At 38.4% G+C, this 12467-nt stretch overlaps 1 protein-coding gene and 1 long non-coding RNA gene across 2 annotated transcripts; both read left to right on the forward strand.

Moving 5' to 3' along the window:
- Positions 1–802: 802 nt before the first annotated feature.
- Positions 803–9066, forward strand: LOC311272030 (B-cell receptor CD22-like; the record flags this gene model as incomplete). Its single annotated transcript, XM_084378107.1, has 11 exons — positions 803–872; positions 2633–2989; positions 3133–3336; positions 3414–3767; positions 4512–4718; positions 4805–5071; positions 5355–5615; positions 6173–6433; positions 6748–6829; positions 6927–6987; positions 8650–9066. 11 exons carry the CDS (start codon positions 803–805, stop codon positions 8857–8859), a joined length of 2334 nt encoding a protein of 777 aa, XP_084234233.1. The 3' UTR covers positions 8860–9066.
- A 1025-nt stretch (positions 9067–10091) lies between these two features.
- On the forward strand, positions 10092–12331 carry LOC311251390. The gene is made up of 3 exons (XR_014621394.1): positions 10092–10908; positions 11356–11484; positions 12033–12331. It is a non-coding gene; the product is annotated as an uncharacterized lncRNA (long non-coding RNA).
- The last annotated feature ends 136 nt before the right edge of the window (positions 12332–12467 follow it).

Below are 12467 nucleotides of genomic sequence, written 5' to 3' on the forward strand. Positions count from 1 at the left end.
AGAAGGCTTTCTGACTGAGTCATTTAGTTGCAGGAAATTCTGAGACATCCAGCACTTAAATTCAGAGAGGCACTATTAGACATTCACCAGGTTGTTAGAATCATTAAGTTGAATGGATACATATAGCTGTGTTTCATCTGCATAGCAGTGAAATTAATATTATAGTTCCTGATGATATGATTCCAGGTACGCAAAATAGAAAATCACAACGGACCCAATATGGACCCTTGGGGAATGCCACAGGAGAAAGTGTAGTACATTTCTCTGAATTGTAGTGGAGTACAAGTATAAATTAGAAGATAATTAAAATAATCAAGTAAACCACAAGCACCTACAAAAGTGTTTTTAAGTTACTTTGCACCACTGGTAGTAACCTGGGTTATTTCTAAAGACAAAGGGCGTAATCTCATTCTAAACAAATCTCAATATGTATTTTTAGACCAATCGAGTTGCCAGCTGCAGTTGTCACACCCTCTGCTCGTCTCAGCTACAGATAATATAATTAGAAACTGTGACTTGGAGGATGTGAAAGCATCTTTATCTTATTTTTTTTTATGCAAAGTTGTGGATCAAGTAAGGCCACTCTTTTTAGTCTACAGTACATTAGGAGGTTCATGCGTAGTTAAGAAAACAGCCGAAGCAGTGATTTGATCTGGGGAAGTACAGACATTCAGCTGTATTTGCATGTTAATAATGTAAAGAGGAAGTAAGCCGGGTCGGCTAGTATCAGCTGTCTCGTACAGCTGCGGAAACCACAGAAGACCCATGTCTGAGCAGTATCTAGATGTTGTAACAGACAGAGATGAGTGGAGCCGCTTTGAGTTTAAGAGCAGCAGCAAGTGGGTTTGTTGTCTTCCTTCTCACTGTGTCAGGTACCGTACATCTACAGCTATATTTTAAGTTATCGAGCACGATTATTGTAGCTGAAGGACTTTATGGAGGGAAATTTTTTTTATTTTTGGCCGGAAATGTTTTTTATTTATCTAAGGTTTTCCGTGTACATGGAAAAGCTAAAAGGTCATGGCAAAATCTGTCTCCCCTCTGCTCAGTTGATTAGACTGAATGTATCTCCAACAGTGGAAAAATACATGTTCGAGCTAACTGTGGAACTGCGTAGGCTACAAACACATGGCAGCCATCTGAATACAGCACCATGTGTTAATGGTGTCACAATTGTGAAATCATGTGTCATGTCATGATTATTTCTTTAATTAAATCATAGTGGAAGTGGAGCACAACATGCCCAAATATGATGTAATATTTTGCATTTGTATTTTTATAAAGTATGATGATAAATAGTAGATTATGCCGACTTTATTTGAAGGACAACAAACAGGATGTAATAATGAAGATGTCATGCTTTGTTAATCATTATTACAAGACTTGGAATTCATCAGAATACAAGAGCACTGCTGTGGCTTGTCAAATATCTGCCTGTCCCTTTAACTGCAGACTTACCTTTGAAAAAGCCACGAACATCACTAATAACTCAGATATTTCGTTGATTGAAATACTTTAGTTCTTGCATTAATCGACATACTCTTACAGTCAGTCATGCATGAGATTCAGTTAATTCTCTTACATTCCTGATAGTTCATGAACTATTTACATGAATGAATCCATGCTTTTCCATGCAATAACTGTACGTGCTGGTGTCAACATCTCATTATCATTTTACACAAGTATAAAATCTTGCAAGCAGTTAATGTGAATGTGTTGTGAGCTCAGCGTGCCCCTTCTGCAACATGATGGTTACCAACATGATGTCAGTGAAGAGTTTCACATCCACGTTCTGCATTTCCCTGTAGTTTCACACTCCTGACCTGACCACACGCAGGAAACAAACCACACTGTCTGTTTTTACACACCGCACCCTTCTCATAATTAATATTCTGTTCCTTCTTTTCTACCAGTAAAAGTGAATCGAAGTTTCGATGTATTCCCGTCCCTTCACTGCCCTTTTTTTTAAGCATGATGTTTGGACTTTTCACAGCCTTTTATCTGGTAACAGAGCTGGGTAATTATAAAAGTACGAATTTTGGTAAGACGTCTGGACATTTTGCAGCCGTCTGTCAGATGACAAAAGCGGATATTTTTAGCAAGACGTCTGGATTTTTCCTGCCATTTTTCTGGTGACAAAATGTCTTGTCAAAAAGATTTGACAAGACATTGGTAAATTCTCTCAGATGACAATAGCAGGTATTCTTTTTCATGGAGCTGTCTTTCTGGCATCAAAACCGTTATTTTAAAAGAGATGTTCGGACATTTTCCAGCCATTTTTCTGTGGCGAAAGCAGATTTTGTTTAGAGAGATGTTGAGATATTTTAAAGCTGTCTTTCTAATGACCACAGTTTTGTTAAACAAGAGGATGTAACATTTTACATGTCACTCAGTCAGTTTTCTGGTAATAGGTATTTTAAACACATCCTAAACTTTTTCTAACCTTAACCAAATGGTTTTAATGCCTTAACCTAACCAGACCTTAACCACACTCTTGTCACAACATAAAATTGAACTGTAAAGATTCAACATAATCATGGTTTGTAAAAAAGTGCAGTGCCAACATTTATTCTGACAATTGGGTGTTGTGTTATGAGTCTGATTGTAGTTTCTGATGTTCTCTGTGTTACAGTGATACAGGGTCAGAATGGATGGGGAGTGACTTACAGCTCTACTCAGATCTGTGCCTTAAAAGGATCAACAGTGGAAATAAGCTGCACCTACACATACCCATCCAGAATAGATGGCTGTGATAACACAGTTGAGGAAACATTCTGGTTTACTAAATTGCAGGGAAATGTGCCTGTGGATCTGAGAACACACTCTGGGTATGCAGGTCGAGTTGAGTACAGTTGTTATGAGAGGAGCTGCACTCTGAGAATCACAAACCTGAGAGAGAGCGACTCAGCTGAGTACAAGTTTAGATTCATTACAGACCAAGAAGGTAGGAGTTATACTGGTTCACCTGGAGTCACTTTGCGGGTCACAGGTAACAATTTTTTGGAAACAATGAAAGTTAACTCCAAAAATTCAACATTAGTAAACAAAACTGTGAATCACAGTGTGTCTAAAATCACATGTGTATGTTAACAGTTCACTCTAAAAAATATATTTCTTTCTTCACAAATCCAGGTTTCCAGGTGAAGAAAACTTATACAAAGTCACAGCTAAACTGTCACAGCAGTTGTCATTTACCTGATCAAACTTCCTACATCTGGTACAAGAGTGGATGGACAATTTCATCAAAAAAATCTTCTCATTCAGGCACCTTTTATTATGCAGACAGTTATTCTTGTGCTGTAGAAGGACATGAGGATGTCCCGGCTCCTCCAGTTTGTGAGTTTACTTTACATTCTTCCACAACCATGATGCCGTTTTGTTCTGTGCCAGTGATTAAAATATTTCATTTTCAGGTGGCCATGGTCAATCTTGCAACAGAGTGACTCACACCAACAGAAGGATCTGTGCCTTCGAAGGCTCATCAGTGGACATTTCTTGCTTGTACAACAGTCAGAAAACTATCAGATCTAAATTCTGGTTCAGTCCTGAACGTTCTCATCAGTGGCAGAGTCCTTCACAGCCTGAGGACCTTAGTGAAGACTCCCAGTATGCAGGTCGTGTTCAGGTCCTTGAAGCAAACAGAAGACGCTCCACTCTGAGAATCACTGACCTGACAGAGAGTGATTCAGCCGAATATCGTTTCAAATTCACAGCAGGAAGCTTTGAATGGAGGAGTAGTTTACCTGGTACAACTCTGACTGTCAGAGGTACTGATGAACACACACTGATCATGTAATCAATGTATTAATATGTTTATTCATCATGTGATTGTGCTTTCTCATTGAAATGTAACTTTGATATAGGCATGGTGAGGGAAAAGTGAAGTTTAACACACAGGAAAGTATTAAATAAGAAGTAAATGACATTTAAAGCAAATATGCTGTGTTGTAGCAAGTGTGCAAAAGTCATACTTGAGTAAAAGTAAAGATACTCACACTGTCACAACAATAAGTTTAGTACCTGAGTAAAAATCTTAAAGGTGCAATATTTAAGACTTTAGGTTCCAAACATTCAAACATTCCTGGTCTGACCATGTGCACTGAGAGGCTGCTGAGCCCTTCCCGTTTCCTGCTTCCCCAGCTCTGGTTCTTGTGTCCATTCTGGCGCCCCTTCCCATTGGTATTACCCGCTGGGTCCTTCTAACCTAGGCCTGAAAACCTCCTTCTCCCTGCTGTCCGAAGCTCCTGTGCTAGTGGTGTAAACAACACCAACACATTCCTGGTGCTCCAAGCTCCCAGGACGGACCGCTATCTACAAAGTTAACAAAGCTAACTCGCTCACTCAGCTACATTTAGCAGCAGTTAGGGGTTATTATGGTGAAATGGGCCCACTATTTGTTCAGAGTATGACTGGACAGGTGGCCATACTGTACCTTTAATATATATATATATATATATATATATATATATATATATATATATATATATATGACATTCCTGTTCTGTTTACAGCTCCAGATTTAAAGGTGCAGGTGGTCTTGTCTCCTGCTGGTCCACAGCTGATTTGTTACAGCAGCTGTCTCACTGATCGTTCTCCCTTCATTTGGTACCAGAACGATGAGAAAGTTCCAGAAGAAACGTCTCCTTCTTATGCTGGATACGTCGATCCTGCAGACAGTTACTCCTGCGGCTATGAGGGTCACCGCTCTGTTCCAGTCTGTGAGTTTAATCCATTGTGTCACTGTGAGTGGTATAAAACACTCACTGAATAAAACATTGATGTATGTTCATATTATCTCCTCCAGATGCTCCAAAGCTTCATTTTGTGTTGATCAGTCCCATTGGGGACACTATGAGGGACAGTCCAGTGACTCTGACCTGTAGCAGTGATGCTAACCCAGCAGCTAAATACACCTGGTACAAGAAGAATGGAGATCCAGACCTTCAACCTCTCAGTAAAGAACCACAGCTTGTCTTCAGCTCCATCCAGTCCTCTGACTCTGGAGAGTATTACTGTACAGCTGAGAACGAGCTGGGGAGGACATCCAAATCTGTCTTTGTCGATGTGCAATGTGAGTAGAAGCTACTTATTTTTAGTCGATTGTTTGTTGATAGGTTGAATCTCTGTAACAAAGCGCAGCTTCCTCAGATTATGACTGCTTCTTTCACATGCAGTCTGTGGCTGTAGTCAACTGAGCAGCACAACTTGTTTGAGCAGCAGTTTTAGTCATTATTAGCATTTATTTGCTTCACTGTTCAAACTAAACCCATCATGTTCATCACAAGATTTCCTGATGTTGAAATGCTGCAGCAGACCTCAATTCATAAAGATCTCTGTTAACACATCTCCTCCAGATGCTCCTCAGGCCTCCTCTGTGTCAGTGAGTCCCTCTGCTGAGATAGTGGAGGGCAGTTCAGTGACTCTGACCTGTAGCAGTGATGCTAACCCAGCAGCTAATTACACCTGGTACAAGGGGAACCAAGAAGTGCTTCAAGGACCAGAAGGCACATTTCACCTCACTTCCATCAGCTCTGAGGACAGAGGGATCTACTCCTGCAAGTCTGAGAATCAGTATGGAGAGATCAACTCTTCATCTGTCTCTATAGATGTCCAGTGTGAGTAAAAAGCTGTAGAAAGCTTGCAGTTACTTCCTTCACATGTAGCAGCACTTGTGGACAATTTTGTATCAGTTATAATGGATTTTGATTTTAAAAAAAAAAGTAGATCAAAATGTTTCAAAACTTTTCACGCAGGGAAAAATATTTTCTGCTTTGCATCTCATTGTGACATGCATAATGCACATTATAATGTGTTTTTTTTCCTTCTTGTTCCTATAATTGAATGTTTGAGCTCCACTTTGTTCACTGAAGAAAGTGAAAACATTTCCTTTGTGCTCAATGAAAATCTGATTTAAGAGGTGGGGCTATGATGAATGATGTCACAAGTTTGGAAGCCAATCCTGAATGAACCTGGAGACGTCTTGTGTCCAGCAATTATACTTGTGAAATAAAAAATATTTACATATCCATATATTCTGGAAGGAATAGGCTCCTTTAAAAGGGAATTTAATGTGGTAATTATCTTTTTTTCTGCAAAAACCATGTCAGAAACACTTTAGAGAATGTCTTGTGTGGATGGTATCTTTAATCAGTTTATGCATACTTTTCTCCAGATCCTCCAAGACTTCCCTCTGTGGCAGTGAGTCCCTCTGCTGAGATAGTGGAGGGCAGTTCAGTGACTCTGACCTGTAGCAGTGATGCTAACCCAGCAGCTAACTACACCTGGTACAAGGAAAATGAAGACTCACCAAAAGCATCAGGACAGATCTTCACCATCACTGACTTCAGAGCTGAACACAGTGGGAATTATTACTGTGAAGCCCAGAACAGAAGAGGACGTCATAACTCCACCTTACAGCTGATTGTTGTAGCAGGTCAGTTACATACATTCACCTACATACACATCTTTGCCACAGATTTTATTTGGATTTGGCAGCACAAGTTCCTCTCACTTCCTTAATCTAACCAAAGTAAAACTGTCTCCAATCTATCTAAACCAGTAACTCCTTATAACAAAACACACTTAAGAGTTTCTAACCGTTTACAGGCATGTCAAACATGGCAAATGCAGTCATTTTCATGCCACAAGAAGTCACCTAATGGTTTAATGGGTTTGAAAAATACACAATTGGACACCTCGGAAAGATTTTAGACCTAACCAATTGTCAGGACGTCTCCTGTTATCCAGGTGCTGGGAAATCAGCAGCTATAGGAACGATCACTGCCATTCTCCTGCTTATCGTACTTCTCGCTGTCTTCATATGGATTAGGTGAGTAATGATTATGTTCATCAATGCATCTAAAATGTTGTCACCTGTTCCATGACTCTATTAGTTGATTCATTCAATTGTTCTCTCTCCTATACAGAAGAAAAAAGTCCTTCACACAGCGGTCTAATGGTGGGAAGAGACCCGACAATGGAGGACAGGTGAGAAAGGAACATCTCTGAAAAGTGCTTTGTTTATCTTTCTTTTCTTTATTTGCCACTCTTGAACAGGTCTCCCTTGTGAAAGAGATCATTGAAACTCCAAGGGACTAATCTGGGTCAATAAAGGCTTAATAAAAGATTATAAAAATAATTTCATACCTAATTTGCCTAATTTTGTCACAGACCACCTTCTCAGTGCTGGGTGTTATTTATCCCTCTTATACCCCTACCCAAACTTAATGGTGGTGACTTAAATTTGGTACGTGCCACTTAAAGCTTGGAAAAATATTATTTCATATGAGGACTTTGTTCAAATGAAAACTGTGCTCTGTGGATTATCCTAAATAATGTGGACACTGTTTCACATTTCAACATCACAATCACATTCAACTCCATCGCAGCTGCACGGTGGTTAAAAAAAAAATCCCACAGTAGAAATATTGGCTGAAAATCTGGAGTCTGTGAAGTTTAAGTTACTGAATTGTATTTATGTGGGCTACACTGGATCAGGAGCAAAATTTAAGTGACGTGGAAGTTTAAAAAAATCTGGTATTCTTCAAGAATAAGTAAGTAAAAGTTAAAAAAAAACTGTGACTGTCGAGCTCACCTGTGATGGAAGTCCAGTGTCTTTGTTGGCAGACGAACAAAGAATCCAAAGCACTCTGATAAAAATAAAATCCTATAGTGATTAACTAATGGATGAACCGAGCTGTTTGAAGAGCCCTCATCAGGGAATAACTGTATTAATATACTGTAGCAAAAATCACATATCACAGTGCCTCAGGGGGCTCTACAGTCTGCACACAGTTAATCCAAGTCTGCAGCAAGTCCCGGGTCATTTTTCAAGTAAAGTCACAGTTTGTGTCAAGTCAATTTGAGTCAATTCTGGCAAGTCAAGTCTCTTTTTCCCTGCCCAAGAAACTTCAGTCTAACCTGCAGGAGCCAGAGATTAAGTATTACCGCCTGTCAAATAATAGTGACCAATTTATCTAACCTGTCCAAAAAGTGTGACAATGAGCTGAATTAGTTTATTAATTGAGATTCAGGGAAAGTAAATGTATTCAAACTAAAAACTAAAAAACATTCTCAAAGCTTTTTAATTTTTTTTCTTAATCAACAAATATATCCTCCTCATCACTTTTAAGGAGTGAAATACTGACAGCCTGGCAGCAATAAAGTTCTGTTGAGTCAAGTTGCAAGTCATCAAAACCGTGACTGCAGTCAACTCGAGTCCGAATCACAGTGACTCAAGTTCACATCTCCGATCATTTCAACATGGAGTAAAATGGAAGAAAAATTCAATTCAAGCTCCATCTAACCGTGCCACTTCATACTTGTATTTATTTATTTCTGTCAACTTTATTCATGTAACTCAATATCACATACATCATCACTATGGATTCACAGGCCCACTTCAGTGTTTCCTCTTTACCCAGCTTCAAAAGATAAGGAATTATAGACCTCTGCTGGTGACAGCAGGGATTGCAGCAGCAAAAACACTTAACACTTGAGTAATACTACACATAGACCATCAAGTATTGTGACCAGTAACTCACCAGAGCCTGATGAAGAAACTGGAAAAAAAAAATAGGAACAACCTCCCTGATCCCTGTTACTGTACAATACAAATGTAGTTATGCTTAATTCTGTTTGTCCTGTCAGGTAAACCTGGGCGAAGTGTATGCCAACCTGTCAGGTGTTGCACAGAAACAGCCAGCAGAGCAGGAGCGTGACCTTCACTACGCCAGCGTCCACCACTCTGTGAACCAGGAAGAAGCTCTCTACTCCAACATCACACCAGCTCGGCTCCACAGACGAACAGAGGAAGAGGATGAGGAGGACGGTGTTGACTACACTGTTGTCAAAACTTAATCTTATAATAAAGAAACGATCGGTGTGAATGTGTTATTTTTCCTTCACAGAACAAGACTTCAAGAAGATGGGAAGGGTTTATTTGCACTGTACAGCACAGTCAACAATGACTGTGTGATCACAACATGAACCTGTTGTCTGTTATTTTTACGTGGATTTTTCCGTGCACCTTGTCTGAGCAGGTAGAAGTGTTCCTCATGACAGACATGTACAAGTACAACATCAACCATAAACGTGAAATGAGGAAAAACTTGAGGAAGACAGTGCAAACAAACTTTATTTTTTCGATGCCTTGTGTGTCTTCAGGCATGTTAAAAATTCTTCCTACAACTCTGCCACAAGACTACATTATACCAGCAATACTACTATGCCTAATTCTTATATATTGTATTATTTATTTAAAACAGCAGTATTTTACCCTTTTTTTTGTAAGTATGCTGGGACACGCCAATTCTGTGGAAGCTCATCTCTGCCAGTTAAAGAAAAAATAATAAGATGAAGAGTAATGATGAACAAAAATTCCCATCTTAAGTTGGAATCATAAAAAGTCATAAATATAAGATTAAAAAGTAAAAACTATGAGATACAAAGGTAAAACTATGAGATAAAGACTCATAATTATCAAATAAAAATCGAAGAATATGAGAAAGTCAAAATTCGACAAAGAGTCGAAATTATTAGATAAAAAATTTAAATTGTAACATTAAAAGTAATAATTTTGAAACATAAAGTCAAAACTATGAAAGAAAGTCACAATTATCACATAAAAAGCCATAGTTATGTGACTAAAGTCATAATTATAAGATTAAATTTAATTAATTTCAATGTAAATTAAGAGAATCTTATAATTTTGACGCTGTTTCTCATAATTTCAACCATCTATCTCATTATTATGACTGTACCTCATAATTTCAGCTTTTTATTTCATAATTGTTACTTTTTTCCTCACAAATTCTACTTTTTAAAATGCTACTTTTAATGACTTACCAAGGGAATATATGCATTTTTATCATAAAAATACATATATTGAAAACGAACCTTGATTACATAAACATTTTATGTAATCAAGGCTCGTTTTCATGATTTAACTTTCTTTAACTGGCGACAAGGGGTTTCCCCAGGCTCCCTGAACTACTCAGGTAACGTTTCAAGCCATGACGTAAGACGTAAGATACGAATTAGCGTCAAAACAGTTAAAGTAGGTCAGAGGTCAGAGGTCAAAGAAAGTTGGCGGGCTTTAACGTGACGTATGCGTAATGACGTTGTTTAACTGTAAGTTGGGAACGTCCAGTTGCTGTTGAAGTTGCTGAAAGTTCAGCTAACTACGAGTTAAAATGACGAGAAACAGCTTTAAGACGAGTGAAGACAGAAACACGGATTCTGTTGTTGCCTGTGGTAAGTTGTGACGACATGAGCAAGATATTTCTGACATACCTCGAAGATGTATACATCTTAAATGCTAATGCTAGCTAACGGTCTTAGCAGAAAATGTAGCTGTATGCTAGCTGCCCAGTATCAAGTGGTGGAAAGTAGCTAGCGTTATTTTAACATGAATTAACTTAATCAAAGTCTGTATTGTGTCATATTCTGCTTTAACATCACTTGACTGTGTCCACCAGTGCTGCTTCTACTTGACTACAATTCAGACAAACATATTTTTTTACTCAAATCCTGACCTGATTCCTTTAGTATTGGTTTTCTGTCGATACCAACCGGATGACATTAAACGTGTATCAATAATGCACCAATACTAAAAGAATATAATAGGTGTAATATAATTTTTTTTAAGGGGTTCATTGTGCATTATGAAGTATTAATGATAATTGAAGAGCATGTTGCTGCTAAAACTTTTACCTAACCGATCCGGGGATCTTCTTCCAACACTGCAAAAGGCAGAAAAAGTTTGCTTCTACCTCATAAAGTTACCTGAATATCAAGAAGCTTAAGACCGGGACATTTTCCAGCGGAATAGGTGATGAGCAAAGCAGAGCTAAATCTACCAAGAAGCCAGACAGACAACTCCAGTGCTGCCTCATGTCTGCTGGATGTGTAAGTAAGCACTTACTTTCGAACTTCAGCAGTAACTTGAGTTAAATAGGGATGTCAATTGTTAAGCCTCTAATTCTGTGGTGGGCAGATGAGAGTATGTGCCTGTGTAAAATGTGTTGTTTGGTGAGGGTGATAGCAGGCAAGTCTCAGAGTACTCACTTAGCTAACAAATAACAAGCTTGTCATTTGAAGTATCTGCCAATTAAGAAAAACATGGAGGGGTTTGAAGAATGCAGTTTGCTGATTTAGTTGTAGTTTCTGCTGCTGCTGCTAGATGGCAGTGAAGAGCCATATTTGACTTGTAGATGGAAGATAGTATTTACAATATATCAAACCATTTTGTGTTTATGTACATTCTTTCCTTTTTCTTGTGTGTTTTTCGTCTTGTTTCTTGTTTATTTGTCAAAACACTGTTATAGTTCTAATATTATGTGATTGTATCAACAGCTCCAGCCCCACATTTAAGATTCAGGATGTTTATTGGCACCCCGGCTTTACAAGTACACTTGAGTGAAAATCATTTGCGTAGAGACTCCACTACAGAAATGCCCCCGCCCCGCAGGAACAAGGTCAAAGGTAGGTACGTTAAACTTTGCGATTATCCTGATAATCATCAATCTATTCTTAAATATATTTATTGCATCGCAGATGGGACACATCTTTCCTAACTGCAAAACAATCAATCACAGAATCTTAAATAGGTAATCATAAACTCTTCCTGTACAGATAATGGATAAATCAATGATGGTAACCTCATCCCCCAGTTATTGTTAGTTTGGAATCCAAGTGTTTTGGATTCTGGTAAAGTTATTTACTAGTCATTCTGAAACTTTAAGTTGTTAATCAACACCCTGGTGTTGGCCTTTCCTGTGAGGCTAAGAAGTATGACAGACCATAAACTCTAGCCCACCCTCATCATGCATATTAATAATGTGAAAAGGAAAAGGAAGTCAGGCTTGTCTTAACAGCTTGATCTCAGTGTCATGCTCTCACTCGCACTGATGACCTCAGAGGAACGTTGTCTTTCAAGAACACATCCTTCTCCATTTAAAGATGTTTATTGAGGTGTGCTATATTTGTTGTGTACATGATTTATCTGCTGATGTGCTTTAACATCTCTGAAGCCTTAAAGAAAGAGAAGAGAAGCAGCAGCAAGTGGATTTATTGTCTCCCTTCTCTCCGCGCCGAGGTAGGGTATATCTTTATTTAAATTGTAAAGCATTTAGCGCTCTTATTCAAAGCAACCTAAAGTGGATTTGTATCAATACATACAGTGTAATATAACCAGATTAACAGTTTCTGTAAATTTCATGTTTGATGTGATGCACAGCTTTAAAACTTGCAACAGTAACAATCACCTGTTTCTTTCAAAGTGCATGTCTTAAAACTGCAGTGTTTTGTCACATAGATGCCACACTGTGACTTTTTTTCTCTGTTTCCACAAACTAAAATCTAACAGTCTTTGAACCTTGAAAATGTATATTAAATTGTTGCGTATCCTTAAAGGCATGGTTAGTTATGGTGAATTTAAAGCTACAATAATGTTAGCAGTTCATCTG

The sequence above is a fragment of the Pagrus pagrus genome, assembly GCF_965226575.1.
Source record: "Pagrus pagrus genome assembly, chromosome: 2".
NCBI lineage: Eukaryota > Metazoa > Chordata > Actinopteri > Spariformes > Sparidae > Pagrus > Pagrus pagrus.